General features: G+C 45.3%; 1 protein-coding gene across 1 annotated transcript in view; it reads right to left on the reverse strand.

The window, feature by feature from the left end:
* ASTN2 (astrotactin 2) overlaps positions 1-16,013 on the reverse strand; it is a 271,729-nt gene extending 255,716 nt beyond the window's left edge. Inside the window, exons 1-2 of the mRNA XM_048513440.1 lie at positions 15,848-16,013; positions 6,529-6,717 (exon numbers count right to left, since the gene is read on the reverse strand). Coding sequence (XP_048369397.1) covers positions 6,529-6,717; positions 15,848-15,993 — 335 coding nt within the window. The 5' untranslated portion in view covers positions 15,994-16,013. The remainder of the gene's footprint in view (positions 1-6,528; positions 6,718-15,847) is intronic.
* Between the last annotated feature and the right edge of the window lie 839 nt (positions 16,014-16,852).

Consider the following 16,852-nt stretch of genomic DNA (forward strand, 5'->3'; position numbering starts at 1 on the left):
AACTGAAACACATAACAGATTAGCGAAGATCATCCCCTTGGGCCTTTCCGCACAGCAGAAAGGGCGCCTCTCCACTGGCAGAGGAGGGGGCCGTTCGCACAGGAGCGTGCGAGCGGCCCCCGCAGAGGCCAGCACAGAAAAGGCGGCTCTGCACTGAGTCACCTCTTCTCCGTCCCCCACACTCACCTCGTCCTCCAGCGTCGGTCTGGAGGGATGCAGAGACCCGCCCATGCTGCCCTCCGACCTCCAGGGGTCAGAGGGCAGCATGGGTGGGTCTCAGCAGCCCTCCAGACTGACGCTGGAGGACGAGGTGAGTGGGGGGGAAGGGAAAGTGGCGCCCGCACCACGCCGATGGAAAGGCGGCACTTTCCAAAAACCTTCCTCAGGAAGGGAGGTGGAAAGCGGTGCCTTCATGCCGCTCGGGGCCACACAGGATGGCGCTGCTGCATTGCAGCAGCTCTGCCTGTGCGAACAGCTCCCAGGGACTGGTGTTTTTGCCGTCCCTGGGCCGTTGTAAATGGCCCTTGTGGAAAGGGCCCTTGTTTTAGCAACAGGGACTCATTCCTCTATTTCCCTTCTCTCCCACAAAAGGCCAGTGTCGAGCCTGTGTATTTATTGCATTGGTAGCACTGTGTCTATCCATACTTGCTCTCTTGCCTCCATCCACATCTCTCTGGATCTCCAGCAGTAAAATGGTTAAGAATGGTGTACTCTAATCTACAGAACTGGGTTTGAGTCTCCAGTCCCCCACAGGAGCAGCAGTGGTGTAGTGGTTAAGAGCAGGTTTACTCTAATCTGGAGGGACTGGGTTTGATTCCCCGCTCTGCCACTTGAGCTGTGGAGGCTTATTTGGGGAATTCAGATTAGCCTGTGCACTCCAACATATGCCTGCTGGGTGACCTTGGGTTAGTCACAGTTCTTCTGAGCTCTCTCAGCCCCATCTATGTCACAGGGTGTTTGTTGGGGGGGGGGAGGGAAAGGAGTTTGTAAGCTCCTATGAGTCTCCTTACAGGAGAGAAAGGGGGGACATAAATCCAACTCTTCTTCCTCACAAGACATCTGCTGCAGGGAGAGGAAGGGAAGGAGTTTGTAAGCCACTTTGAGACTCCTTGCAGTTGAGAAAAGTAGGGTATAAATCCAAACTCCTTTTCTTTTTCTTCTTCTTTTCTGCCTAGCTTACTCTCTCAAGTTGGCCTCCCATTTGCTGTAACAGAAGATACCTGGATAAAAACACCGGAAAAAGACTGTCTAGCAGATAACGCCTGTTCTCATTCAACTCACACCTTAATTAGATGGTGAATATCCTATTTATTCAGGAAGCTACCGAGACCCAGGAAGGAGGCTGACTCATTCTCTTAGTGAAGGGATCCAAGGAACTATAAATCTCTCTAAAAGATGCAGCCCCTTGATTCTGGTAGCATGCTCTTGCTTCAGCGAAACAAGCTTTTAATCCCCAATATTAGTCAGTTCCCTGCTATTTTTCACGCACACCAAATTAAGGGCTTCTTGAACAGCTGGTATCCTCGATGCTTAGAGAGGTCCTTGAATATCAATGAAAATTGGGGCAAATTGCATCTTTTAAGTTAATAATTTCTCTCTTATTAAGCTTCCCTTCTCATCCCTTGTCACCGGGTGATGTAATGCTGGTTCAAGCCCACAGCATCCGTCCTTGCACAACAAACTAGATTTCCTCCTCCAGATGCTGTAGGCAGACAAGTACCAGCAAGCTAAGAGCATCTGCTCAAATCCAGAAAATTAACACCAGCAATTCAACTGTCAGAAAGGGATGTAGCATTTAGGATTTTGGAAGGGGTTTTTTTAAGTATACTGCTCTGTAGTGTGCTTTACAACATGTGCATCATTTGGGACCCTCCCATCCCCTTCCCTCTTTTCTTTAGGGGACTTGATAGTAGGTGCCATCTATCATGTTGATTTTAGTATGCTGCATTTTAATGGGATGGGGTTTTACTTTATATAGAGCCAGAAAATTAATTTAACGGATTTTAGTCTCGGTCTTATGTGCTCTATTTATGTTGTTGCTGTTCACCGCCCTGAGCCCTCCGGGGGAGGGCGGTAGATAGATAGATAGATAGATAGATAGATAGATAGATAGATAGATAGATAGATAGATAGATAGATAGATAGATAGATAGATAGATAGATAGAGAGAGAGATAGAGAGAGAGAGAGAGAGAGAGAGAGAGAGAGAGAGAGAGAGAGAGAGAGAGAGAGAAAGAGAGAGAGAAAGAGAGAAATAGAGAGAGAGAGAGAGAGAGAGAGAGAGATTTATTTTCACAGTTCTAGGGGAAAGGAATGTTGTTATTTCCATTCTTCAAGACAGAAAGGAGAGACGCTTGTGACTGCACAGTGGCACACCTGAGCTATGTTGATTGACTCCACTTATGTGCACAATAAAGAACATCTTTCCTTCCGCACACGCAAAATAATGCATTTACAAACCCCTTTCACAACTGTTTGCCAGTGGATTTTGCTATTCCGCACAGCTTCAAGGAGCACGGAAAGCAGTTTGAAAGTGCATTATTCTGCACGTGCGGAATGAGCCTGTTTTTGGCCCATGTGGAATCCACCCCTCCCTCTCTCAGCCTCAGCCTCATTGCAGAGCTCACAATGATGCTGAAACGGCACGCTAAGTTTCTTGGTGGGAAGGTGGAGACAGAAATGCAGGACATAAAAGAACTGATTGGCAGACCGACTGAAATGTCAGTTCCAGGCCAAAGGGGCCCGAGTGCATATTCCAACTCTGCCTCAAAGTCAACAGGAGTACCTCTTGACCAGCATGACCTACCTCTCAGGATGCTGGTGAGCTCCTTGGAAGGATGGAAGGCTGAGTCAACTTTGAGCTGGTTTCCTGAAACCAATTTCCATCAGGATCAAACTCAGGTCGTGACCAGAGCTTTGACTGCAGTACTGCAGCTTGCCATTCTGTGCCATGGGTAATAAGGTCCCAACAAACGTCTCAAACTTCAGAAGAAATATACTAATCAACCAGCTGGAATAAGTACCACCTGATGTTTGGGTTGCTCATACACCTCTCTTCTGGACAACACTATATCCTTTTATATAGAAATACAGCATCCCTTCTTGAACACAGATGAAAGCACACAACTACTTCTGAGTCAGACTGCCAGCCTGTCGAGGCCAATATTCTATACTCCGCAGCTCTTCAGTGTCTCGGGGGGGGGGGGGGGCTTCCACAGCACCTCCTTTAGATGGAGATGATGGAGATTGAATGGAAGATCTTGCAAAGCATAGGCTCTTCCAGTGACCCATAGAAGAAGGAGAAGAGTTTGGACTTATATCCCCCCTTTCTCTCCTGTACGAGACTCAAAGAGGCTTACAAACTCCTTTCCCTTCCCCCCTCGTAATGAACACCCTGTGAGGTAGGTGGGGCTGAGAAAGCTCAGAAGAACTGTGACTAGACCAAGGCCACCCAGCTGGCATGTGTTGGAGTGTACAGACTAATCTGAATTCCCCAGATAAGCCTCCACAGCTCAAGGAGAAGGGCAGGGAATCAAACCCGGTTCCTCCAGATTACATCTTAACCATACACCACTGCTGCTCCTCCACAATTTCTTGACTAAGTTTGATAGCATTTCAAGTTTTCAAGAACACCATCCGAATTGAGGGTGATGGTGGTGGAATCTGCCTAGGAAGTGACATGCCATCGTGCCAGCAGATTTGCCTTCATGGGGCATTTACTCCGTCATGCCAGTGGATTTACTTCATGGAGGAATCCTGCCAGCATGGAGCTGCTGCCACACACCCAGGAAACTGGAACATGGCACTAAATGCTGCAATAATGCCCCAGGCCCCCCTGACAGGCACTACTGGTGTAGCAGGAAGGATGTGGTCAAGGGAGGACATTAATTAGCGCCCTCCTGATCTTTGCTCGAGTTCAGCCCGTGTATCAGACTTAAGTTGACCTTTTGGGCGGCATCAGTCCATTGGGACCTATAGAGTGGGGAGAAGCTTTCTGACTTTTTGAGCTTCCCCACACACCCAGGAAGCCTTTTGTGGGTAGCAGCCAAATGCAGCTGCAATGCCATAGTTGGGCACTGGGCTCACAAAAGGGGCTGCCCGTCTTATCATTTACAGAGGAGCGCTCAAAACAATTATAAAGGAGTGTGTTCAAAGAACTGAGAGCATGTGGACTGGCACTCTAACCAGTTAAGAGGATATTTCTTCATTATGCACTGTTGACAGCCCCGTCTCCCTCCCCAATTTCTGACTCCACTGCTACCTTTGCCGCCTCGCTGTTATAGATTAACACAGATGCTCTTCCAGAATTTCTCCCTAATTATTCTCCAAGGCCGTCAGAAAGCTGCTGAGCGCCCCTGGGTAGCTTCTTGTGAACAAACTGCTGTCTATTGTGACATGAAGAGCCTTGAAGATTTGCAACATCATCAGCCCTTATCTAGTGAAGAGGGCAATGGCGAACTGGGCTGCTGAATCAGCAGATGACTCGCAGGACTCCAATTGTGCCAGCTGTCACTGACGCAGCAGCCTCATGCGGTGTCCAACTTCAGCTAGCCAGTAAAACTGAGAATGAAATTGAGCAGCTCAGGCCATAAAGAAAGAAAAGGGTGGGGAGGGGGAGGTATAAAATCCTCTGTGCTTTGTGGCTACTCCATAGTCTTAGGAGATTGGACTGAAGAAGAAGAAGACTTTATTTACAGTCAATGACCAAATGTATTACAAATCTCCAAAATATCTACAACAAAACAAGAATGCAGATCTCTCTCCCATATTCCAGCACTATCCATCTATATATCGAGGTTGAACTGAGTTCTAACTTTCCTAGTTTTTAATCACTCCACAAAATCTCTGCATGAGGACAGAAGATGAGGTCCCTCCCTAGAGCCGCTCTAGATCTGGACCACAGCAAAAGGATGTGGGGGGTCAGACTGTCGCCAGAGAAATCTTTCTGAAGGACTTTGAAGCACCTCCCTTACACCCCTATAACCAGGCATCCAACTTGAGCTACAGCAGGTAGTAAATTATAATATATCCAAGTCTGCCTGGGTGCAGACATGTGTACTTTAAGGCCCAACAATTTGACATCTTGTTGGAACAAGTCAGAGACTGCAAGTTTAATTTTTTTTGTTTTGTTTTTTAAAACCACATTACATTTATTCCACCCTTTCTCAAAAGTGTCGAAGGCCTGCAGGCTTCTCTGACAGGTCCAGACCTTAGCTTTAAAAACAAGCATGAAATGCTTTCAGACCATTCCCTGGGCACAATATCCTTTGCTGCAGGTTGGAACTGAACAGAATGCACCACTCTGGTCATGACTGCATCCTACAGAATTGCCTTTTCATGTGCTTGAGAATTGATGGAAATATGTCAGCAAAGCCTGAAAAACAGGGTTTCACTGAACAGGGTGGAGACGGCAGAAACTGAGAAGCAAATACGTCTAAAACTGAGCCCCTATTTCTATTTTTAAAGAGATAAATGAAAGTGGATCACATGGAAGGCAGTCTGGTGCAACTGTTAACTGAAGTCCATTTAAACGTTTATATGCAAACAAGAGCAAACGCTTGTGAATGGGAGGTAGGCAGTTATAATTCACAGCTATGAGGCTTTGCTGTTGCTGTAAAACATGAAGAATCCGAGCAAAGTTCATGCTGTTACAAAGGCATGTGGAGCTGTGCATTCATGCAGGTACACTTGCACACGAAGCTGCCTTACACCAAATAAGACCACTGGCCCATCAAAGTCAGTACTGCCTACTCAGACTGACAGCGGCTCTCCAGAGTGTCAGGTGCAGGTATTCTACGCAACCTACAACCTGATCTTTTTAACTGGCGATGCTGGGGGCTGAACCTGGAACCAACTGCATACTAAACAGAGACTCTTCCACTGAGCCACATCCCCTTCCCTGATCTGGATGGAGGTTAAGGACTCATAGTCATAATGCAGATATCATAGGGTTTGCTCCCAATCTGTACTTCCACCTGTTTTAAGAGTGCTAACAGTCCTTCCCTAGTCCTTACTTGTGGCCAAAGGAAACAGAACAACCCTGCAAAACCCTGTGCTCACATGCTACATACTTCATTGTTACTCACATGCCAGGCTACTACTATTCAGATGCCCTCACCTACTGAACTTGCTATCTTCATTGTTACTCACAGGTATATATACTCTACTTGCTTTCCTTTCCTACTATCAGATCTTCTGAAGATGCCAGTCACAGATGCAGGCGAAACTTCAGGAGAGAATGCTGCTAGAACCACACACCACCCCAACCCTGCAAAACTTTGTTTCACTTCTCAGGCTTGGATTTCTTGTAAACATTTATTTCAGAACTCCAGATAACACTTCTTCCAGTCACAGAATTTGGGTACTGGGAATAAAGAGCTGCAACATCTTTCAAATGCTACCTGTCCAGTCATGAACAGGGACGTAAGGAGATATACACCACTGCAAATGCACCATTCTGAGCATAAGAATCTGCATCTGAAGATCTGCATCACTCTACCAAAAGTGGCGGTGGGGATATAACACTTACCTGAATGTCATCTGGAAGACCTGCCCTTGGTTGACGTGTTGGGTTCTGTTGTTGTAGCCATGCAACATCTCCCCAAAGAGAGTGTCGTTGAATTTTGTATTTGGTTTGAGGCATTTGGACCCTTCACAAATGTCTGATAACATGAGGCAGGATTTGCCATCTGGAGCCAGCTTGTATTCCTCAACGCAGCTGAGAGAGAACCCACACGAAAGGAACAATGAGCAAGAAACAAAAGCCAGTCCCGGTTAAGCTCTGTTGCATTTGTTTTTGTGGTCAGAAACAGAGAAGGTTAAAACAAATCAACTCACAGGGGGAAAATGTAAACATTCAAATATCTCATAAACCGAGGTGGATGAAGCACATGAGATTTCCCCCCATTCCTTTCAGCATTTGCCTGTACCTAGTATGCCTCCTACTAGTAAGTCTAGTAAGTTGCCTGTACCTAGTATGTCTCATACCTAGTATGTCTCAAACTAGGTGCAGGTGAATGCTGTAAGGAATGGGAGGAAGTGGAAGAAAAGTATCTTTCTTAGCTTCAAAACAACACAAGTGGGGCTGAAACCATTTGGACTCCTAATCATTTTATAAATGGGAATCAGAAGGCACATAAAGCCCCTTGATGAATTTTTCACCACTGGACATGGTGACTAAGTAAAACGGGGGCAGAGCTCAGCTGCAGAAGGTGAGCTTAGTCAAAACAAAAACCTTCAGGATATTTCAGTTTCAGGTTCTGGTGCATGCATTTTGCAAAGAACATTAGCTCTCCTTTATAAGAAGAAATATATATTGGAAGAAACCCCACATTTCTTGAGAAAGGGGAACTTCCTAGTTCCGAGCACCATGCTGCAAACGTACTTTGAGCTGAATTGATCCCAGTTTTTTCACACAACTAATTGTCTGGTCTTGCACATGAACAGCTGTAACATCTGGAATACCAACCCAGTGAACTTCCAGCAACCACACTCACGTGTGGTGATTGTTGAGGATGCAGAAAGACCAGGCAAGAAAAACTGCCACAAACGCTCCTATTCAAAATGATGTTGCTCACACCACTGTTTGCATGAGTACTTATTTGCCAAAAGGTGGCATCAGCTAGTGGTCTTCAGCCTTTCCGAAGATGAGCTACAGTCATTGGGTATCACGATCATGTGACAGAAGGAAGTCAGAGTTATGACTTCACTAGTATCAAGGCCAGAATTTGGGGCAAGAGATTAAGAGGGCTGAGGAACGGTAACACAAATTAAGCATTGGAAACTGTACCTAAGTAAGGAACAAATCAGCAGTCAGAGCCCTGGAGAAACCCTCTCCAAAGTTTAAAGAGGTGCCCTGCTGCTCCTCAAAAAAACTATGGCACGTTGGGATTCTAAATGTATACTCTAGCAGTGGATCCTTCCAAAAGGCAGCCAAAAATGGCAACTCTAGAAAAGCTCATAGCTCAGCTGGTAGGGCTTTGCAAACCACCTGAGGGTCCTGACCGATAAGCTGAAGACTAGTGATCTAGACCAATGATGGCGAACCTATGACACATATTTCAAAAGTGACATGTCATTACATTCTGAGCATAAGAATCTGCACCTGCATTCACTGACACCCCACAACCATTCTCTCATTCTGAGTTTGAGTCGATTTTATAGTTATTTGTTGTTTCTCCATATAATACATAGCACCAGCACTACAGACTGTTTTTTGAAGAATAAATTAATATGTAAAGAATTGTTTCTTTTTTGTTCTAGGGTGAGTGTGTGTATGACACATCAGAAGAGTCAAGTTAGGCATTGTCCAGATTTTTGACACACCAAGACCTTGACTATCTGAACCAGCTCTTTGTTTCCAAAGGCAAATCAAGAATCTCTGTTCAGCACCACGGAGAGCAACCAGCATCACCGACCAGTGAGGACAAGAGGTAACAAAATCCTGCTCATTTTTTTTAAAGGACCTTTTCTGGAACCTAGTAATCTAAATCAATCTTCTGGTGTCACTTGCATGCTTATGATTCTTTCATAAATGATGTTTCAGAAATTGTATTTAACCTTACCTACAAACATTTTTTTTAAGTCATAGAGCTGTGAATCCCCCCAACCCTGCCTGCAGTTTCGACTGCAGCCCCATGCTACTAAGACAGTAGGTGCTGTGTAGAAATTAGAGTGTTGTGCTGTAGTGGTGTAATGGTTAAGCATCATGGAATCTAATCTAGAGAATCGGCTTCGATTCCACCCTGTTCCACGACCGCAGTGAATTCTAGTCTGGTGAACCAGGTTTGCTTCTGCACTACTCCATATGAAATACAGACTAAAATCTGGTGAATTAGGCTTGTTTTCCTACCCATGAAGCCTGCTGAGTGACCTTGGGCCAGTCACAGTTCTCCCAGCCTCACATACCTCACAGCGTGTCTGTTATGAGAAGGGGATTTTAAGCTACTTGGAGACTCTTAACAGTTGAGACAAGCAGGGTGTTAATCCAAACTCTTCACTCATGGGGCAACCTGTATTAAAATTTCAACCCATCTAGGAAGCCTACTGGGCAACCTTGGGTCAGGCACTCTCCCTCAGCCTAACTTATCTCACAGGGTTGTTGTAAGGATAGCATAATGCAGGGAGGGGTGTACCTTGCCCTGAGCTCCTTGAAGAAAGGATGAGATGATGAAGAAGAAGAGTTGGATTTATAACTTCCCTTTCTCTCTTGTAAAGAGACTCAAAGGGGTTAAAAAACTCCTTTCCCTTCCCCTCTCACAACAAATACCCTGTGAGGTAGGTGGGGCTGAGAGAGCTCTGAGAAGCTGTGACTAGCCCAAGGTCACCCAGCTGGCATGTGTGGGAGTGCACAGGCTAATCTAAATTCCCCAGATAAGCCTCCACAGCTCAAGCGGCAGTGTGGGGAATCAAACCCAGCTCCTCCAGATTAGAGTACACCTGCTCTTAACCACTACACCACTGCTGCTCCCAAGTCAAGTAGAATTATAAAATGTTGTTGTTATTATTATATTGGATTTTACCACATTCTACTTTCAAGATGTGCAGCAGACTTTAAGGCTGCAGGGGAGAGTTGCAAATTGCTCAATTACCCTCTGATTAAAAACAAAAAAAAGAGTCAGGAACTGAAATATGAAACTGCTTGGAGAACCATCTCCAAACAGTAGTTGTCAATGGCCTTTCATCTGATTGGAGAGAGATGTCCAGTGGAGGGCCACAGAGCTCAGTTCTGGGCTCAGCAGTTTTCAATATTTTATGAATGATCTGGATGAGGGGGTGGAGGGATTATTCATTAAACTTGCAGAGGACACCAAATTGGGATGAGTAAAGAACACCCCAGAAGATAGAACTAGAATACAACAAGATCTGACCACACTGGGAAAGCGGGTGGCCGTGAACAAGATGCAATTCAACAAGTGCAGAATTCTATATCTGGGTAAGAAAAATGAGAAGCACATGTACTGGATGGTGGTTATACTTCTGGGTAGCAGTGCACGTGAACAAGATATTGGGTGGACTGTAAGCTCAATATGAGCTGTCAGTTTGATGCAGTGGCAAAAAAAGGCTAGTGCGGTTTTGGGGAGTATCAATAGGGGTATAAATCCAACTTGCAAATGTCATAGTCCCAGTGAACACTGCATTGGTCAGGCTATGCTTGGAGTACCATGCATAGTTATGGAGGCCTCGCTTCAAAAGGGATGTTGACAGAAGGGGACAGCTGCAGTGACAAGGATGATCAGGAGCCTAGAGACCAAGTCCTACAGGGACAGGCTGGAGGACTTGGGAATGTTCAGCATGAAGAAAGGAAGGTTGGGAGCGACATGATTGCTTGCTTTATGTATTTGAAAGGTGTACGTGTTCCTGTGGAACTGGATGTGAAGAGTCAGTTCTTCGGGTTCTATTGTATTGCCCGCTTTACAATAGGCCTAGGTGCAAATATTTAGAACCCTTACTGATGGGTCTTGAAGAGCATGCTGATTACCAAATGATTATATTCCTTCTGAATGGTGATTGTAAGGAGATTCTGGAGCCGGTAGCAAAATGTTTATGTTTTGTCATTGACAAATGTGCATAAAGGGGTTTATTGTATCCTGCCATTGTGTTATTATGCATGCAAAGGTTAATTGAATTGAATTGAAGTATTTGAAAGGCAGTCACTTCGAGGACAGCTAATAGCTATTCTTATTGGTAGTCGAGGATAGGACTCAAAATAATGGGTATATATTACAGGCTAGATCAGGGGTAGGGAACCTGCGGCTCTCCAGATGTTCAGGAACTACAATTCCCATCAGCCTCTGTCAGCATGGCCAATTGGCCATGCTGGTAGGGGCTGATGGGAATTGTAGTTCCTGAACATCTGGAGAGCCGCAGGTTCCCTACCCCTGGGCTAGATGGAGGAGAGACAAGTAGGGCAACAACTGCTTAGCCTGGAGAAGATGGAATAATGCCACTTCACTTACTATCAGGTGCCATGGAGTAAAACCAGACAGTCTGTCTCTGATTTTAGATGGAAAGCTCATCACAATAAAAGAAGTTAGGTAAACTGCTGGCCTCATATGGCTCTTCTGATGCCCCTCGTCCATCGACCCAACATCAGGTCAACCTGGGTAATTTTCCATGTTGACTAGAAAGCAGAGCTTTGATGCTTGCATGCTTCAGCTCCTCTTCCTGGATTCATTGCTCATCCTGCACAATTCAGTTCACTCTTTACTTATTCTTCCCTGTTCTGAGTGATAGAGCCGTAAAAAAGTAGTTGATGAGCCCAAAGCCCAAGGGAACCATGAAGGGCTGGAACGCAGCAAGATCTCTGCCGCTTGAGCACCTGGATGTGTCAGGAATTGACAGATGTGCTTCGGAGTTACTTTTAGGAATTTGCTTCTCCATTGCACAAATCCAAAGCATATTCCTTTGAAGGTCAAAGTGGTGTTGAGAGAGCAGTGGCTGCCACTATGGAGTGTTTTTTTTTGGGGGGGGGGTCAGGATACCAGGAAGGGGTGGAGATAATGCCTCTCTGCTGTCAGGGACTGAAATATGCTGATTGGATGTCAAGAGGTGTTCTAAAATATCCTTCCTGTATGAGTATATAGGGCCGTGGTGGCGAACCTTTGGCACTCCAGATGTTATAGACTACAATTCCCATCAGCCACTTCCAGCATGGCCAATTGGCCATGCTGGCAGGGGCTGATGGGAACTGTAGTCCATAACATCTGGAGTGCCAAAGGTTCGCCACCACTGATATAGGGTCTCTTCCATCCATTGCTAGAAAACCTTTGATTCCCAAACAAGGGACACAATGTAGAATTCACAGTGGATGTATGCCAAGGGCAAGCCATGTTTAAGCATGCACGCAACCCAACAGCTGTGCTGTTATTTCTCCTGTCAATAAGCCCTTAGGGCAATGGGGGACTAAGGTACGCTCCGTATGGAGCAAAGCAGTTTGCTGGCAAAGATTCGATAGGCGTTTGTGATGGTAAACGATGCGCCTGCAGTCGTCTTTTCACAGCAACACATTCAAAGTGCAAAATGTAGAACTGATTTGGTTTCCAGAAGGTCCATGCTCTGTTGTGGTGATGGCAAACTTTTTTCAGCTTGGCGTGTCAAAAATTTGGAAAATGTCTAACTTTACTCTGCTGGTGTGTCACCTACCCTCCTTCCAAACAATGGAGAAACAATTCATTATGTATTCATTTATTTAAAAAATACAGTGCGATCATGTGTGATGCTCTGTATTATATAGAGCAACATCAAATAATTGCAAAAATAACTCAGATGCAAACAAGCAGAATAGTTGTTGTCAGGTGCTGGTGAACGCTGCTGTGTCACTCAAGATGCCATGGTGTGTCACCTCAGACACCTGTGTCACAGGTTCTCCATCACTGCTCTATTAGACTTTTTTGGCTGAGGACTCAGAAACTAAGTGGCAGGAGCCATCCATGACCTCCAGGGAAGGAAGAGGATGGCACATCTTTGTCTCCCAGTCATCACTCCTGCATGTCACCAAGCTTTTGCCTGCTCTATTCTTCCTGCCTTGCCATCTCAAACTCAGTTAATACCACAATAAAAAAACACACAGCAAAGATGAGGGACATCAGACACCCTTCTAAGAAACCACATATCTGTGGTATGTTTTGAGGGTTAAGGAAGGGGGTTTATATGATTTTGTCTTTAGGTTTAATGGTCCCCCCCCCCTAAGGATGCTTTTTAAGACTATGTATTAAGTAGACTTTTATTTATATTTGTATTTTAGTATGTAGTTGGCACCACGCTGTTGGTCATTTTGCAGTTGACTGTTTAGGATAAAGAAGAAGAAGAGTTTGAATTTATATCCCCCCTTTCTCTCCTGCAGGAGACTCAAAGGGGCTTACAATCTCCTTGCCCTTCCCCCCTCACAACAAACATCCTGTGAGGTAGGTGGGGCTGGATATAAAAGTGGATATAGAGGTATTTGCGTCCCCCCACTGTCATCAGTGTTCCATCTCAGACAGGAGTTGGTTTTGGAGATTGAGGCTCCATCCCATCTGGGCATAACTGAAGCTGCCAGTATCCTAAGGGTGACTAAGTTCAAAAAGGGAGGGGTGGTATTTTAAGTCCACTCTGTCCCTCTTAGTAGCATATGGAAATGACTTTTGGTGCCTGTTAGCCAGTCTGTGCCCAGCTGTGTCACAGAATGTCCAGCAATGTCTTGTCTGAGGGTCAGAGGCTTAATTAAGGCTCAAGTACTCAAAAGTAAGTCTGAAGTGATGGTTCCTCTCTAAAGGGAATCCACTCCTACATGGGGCTACTGTCAAGCCCCAACCCTTTGGATCTTGCCATCACCATCCAGGGGAGCCCAGGCGATTGTGTCACCAAAGAGTCCCTTGCTGGTGCTTGTGTTTTGTTCAGAATAATAGCAAGGAAGTTTCTCAGCCCAGAAAGACAATACCTGCTCCTCATCTGACTTCCGACCTTGGAGAGAGCTGTGCAGCCTGCGGAGGCTTCTGCTTTGGGAATGCTTTCACTTTTGGGGTTGACCATTAAAGGAGGGGGTGCTTATCTGGGGCACACAGACTGCTACTTAGTATGTTAATGCCAGATTCGGCAAAAACCCTGTGGACTGTACCAGTTCGTACTCTGATACAATAAACCTGATTTTGGTAACCCTGAGTCTGGTTATTGGGAGGAGGTCAACCAAAAAAACCCCAGCTACTTTTTATGTTCAAAAACATTGATGGTGGAGCAGGAAAGCAATGGATGGGGTGGTGGTGGCTTTGATATTTTTTTCTGAAGGGGTGTGTGGTTGAGTGCAATGAAATATGTTTTGTAAAAATGCAGTTCTGTCTGCAGTCATTATATAGTCAAAGTGAGGCATTAGCAGGGGAATGAACTAATTGGCAGTGCCCACCAGCACTCTGGCCAAGTAACAGTATGATACAGTGGGGGGAGGAGGTTAACTCCCTTGCCAGTACAATCTGAGGGGTTTTTGGTCTGGAACATTCCTTAACTGAATAAAAACTAAACATCTCTGAGGAATAGTTCTGTCAAAGTGTGTGAAAGGAACTATTGTTATCAGCCTGAATGCTGAGAGAAAGCAATTATGCATATATCAAGTATACTGGGGAAAAGGTTTATTGGAGGGCTAAGTGAAATGGTCATAAGAAATATTTTCTAGGTAGAGAAGAGTTCCACTGTACCAATGGGTCTTGGGTACAGGGATTTACTTTAAGTTTACCTCAGTGGAGAGTGCATGTTTTATGGGGGGGGGGGGGATTCCTAATGGGAGAGTTGAGTGAGGGTACTGTGAAAAAGTACCTAGCCTATGTTAGGACTCCATGTAGAAACCATAAGCCAGTATTATCTACGATAAAGGAACTGTATAAACTGTGTAACATCTATGAAACCAACCTCTAAGTTGAACTATAACTGAATAATCTTAAGTGTTGTGTTGAAGAAATCAGAAACTCTAAACCTTTGAGCCAAGCTCTTGTGTAATGAGTGTATATATTTCTCTTGCCTCCTGCCATATTTGCCTCAATCATCTCCAAGTTGTTATTCTTCCCTTCCCTTGTTTAGTTGTTATTCTTCCTATGTCTTCTATCTGTTAAATAAATCTGTGTTACTGTTTACTTCTGCCTCAGAATATTTATTTTACTGTGCCTTAGTGAGGGGAGTGCCTGGAAAGAAAAATAAAAGTCATTGGGCATCCTTCGCCTTCTGGAGAGTGTTACAGGGTTGAGGGAGAATGCTTTCTACTATACGCTACCATTACTCCAAAGCACCTCAGTCCCTGAACAAAAAAAGGAGGGAAAAAGCTGAGTGAGTGGTTTCCCTGCCTGAAGAAGAACAGAAGGTCTAAGGGGTGTCATTGCAGGGTGTTTTATTACAATGCCTTCTTTTTATGGGTATGGTAAGAACTTTCCAATGCATTAATGTTAACAAGTTCAAGAGGACACTTGGAAATGTCTGACCCCAGAATGAAGTAGTCTGTATTGTCTGTTTTTAAAACCTTATAAAAACAATAAAAAAAACAAGTTGGCAAGAATCCAAACAAAAGAACAAGCCAGTTCTGACCACTACTGTGGGTGCCTGCATCAGACAAGCCTTCAATTTAACTCAGACTGAAGCTCAGTTTTAAAGGGATAACTTCTTAAAAGCCCTGCTGGGCAAAAGAAGAAGAAGAAGAAGAGTTTGGATTTATATCCCCCCTTTCTCTCCTGTAGGAGACTCAAAGGGGCTTACAATCTCCTTGCCCTTCCCCCCTCACAACAAACACCCTGCGAGGTAGGTGGGGCTGAGAGAGCTCCAAGAAGCTGTGACTAGCCCAAAGTCACCCAGCTGGCGTGTGTGGGAGTGCACAGGCAAATCTGAATTCCCCAGATAAGCCTCCACAGCTCAGGCGGCAGAGCTGGGAATCAAACCCTGTTCCTCCAGATTAGATACACGAGCTCTTAACCTCCTACGCCACTGCTGCTCCATCCTTCCTTACCTGCTTTCTGAAAACGCCTGGTGGGCACTGGGAAAGGTACTGGAGGCACCATGGTGCCGATGGGCATCACATTGGAGACTAATGATCTACCTCATCAATTCCATTAAACAATCTATCCTATAAAGCATATGATAACTTTGCCCACTACAGACCCAAGTGGTCTTACCAGAAAGATTGATTCACAGGCATCTCTCAGTCCTTCCTCAGGGCTCTCCACCCTCAATTATCTGCTGAGGATGTGTTTGCATATCTGAGGGACCTGTTTAGATCTTTGCAACATCATGCTGGCTTAAGTAGACAGGACCCGGTGGGACGAGCACATGTAGTTGACAAGAATTCACAATCGGTTCAATTAATAGACCTGTCCGAGAGAGCCCAGGATGCTTACCCACAGAACATGTGGATGGTGCTGGACAGGGGGTCCGTTGGGAGAGGAAGAGTCTGCTGCAGGCACAGCTGTTCACAACCACCGTTGAAGCCATCAGAACAATCAATCCCTCTGGAGTAGTCAAAGCAGCCAGTACCATCCTTCATGGGTCTCAGTTCCTCAGGACACTACAGTGAGGAAAAAGAAGAAGAGGAGTATGGCTTTATCTCTTGTAAGGAGTCTCAAAGCAGCTTACAAACTTCTTTCCCTTCCTCTCCCCACAACAGACACTTTGTGAGGTAGGTGGGGCTGAGAGAGTTCCAAAGAACTGTGACTGGCCCAAAGTCACCCAGCAGGTTTAATGTGTAGGAGCAGGAAACAAATCCAATTCACCACTCAGTCCGTCGCTCATGTGGAAGAGTGAAGAACCAAACCTGGTTCTCCAGATTAGAGTCCATCGCTGTTAACCACTACGCCGCACAGTTGAGAGAGTGGAAGTCAAAGTGAGCATATTCCTTGCTCATTGTGACATGTTTTCCAACAAAATAAAGATAGGGGGAAGAAGAGAAAAGGAAAGGGGGAGAGAAAAAGCCTGAACTGTAGAGGCAAGCCTATGAAAAGGCTGTTGGCATACAAAAGGGGGGGATATACAGATTGAACTTGGTGATAGGTTTATTCAGCCCCCTTCATCTAATATATTGAAAGTAATGTTGACTCTGATATGTTTGAGGTAAAGATTACCACAAAATAATGTTAGAATAGGCAAAAGTAGTCCATCAATCCAAGGTGTTTGAGGGTTGTTATGTTTGAGTGTGCCCCCTCAGCCACCTTGCCTTCTTTCTCGAAAGAAGAGGTGAGGGTGACGCTCCCAGAGTTCCTCCCAAAACTTTTCCCACCAATTCTTAGCCTCAGCCTCCCTCCTTCCTGTACCACACCCACCACAGCGGTTCTCATTCTGGCCAGCACCTTGGTGGGATACCACAAACCAAAGGGACAGCATAAATAAACCTAAATTGATATTGTCTC

The sequence above is a fragment of the Sphaerodactylus townsendi genome, linkage group LG12 (genome assembly GCF_021028975.2).
Source record: "Sphaerodactylus townsendi isolate TG3544 linkage group LG12, MPM_Stown_v2.3, whole genome shotgun sequence".
NCBI lineage: Eukaryota > Metazoa > Chordata > Lepidosauria > Squamata > Sphaerodactylidae > Sphaerodactylus > Sphaerodactylus townsendi.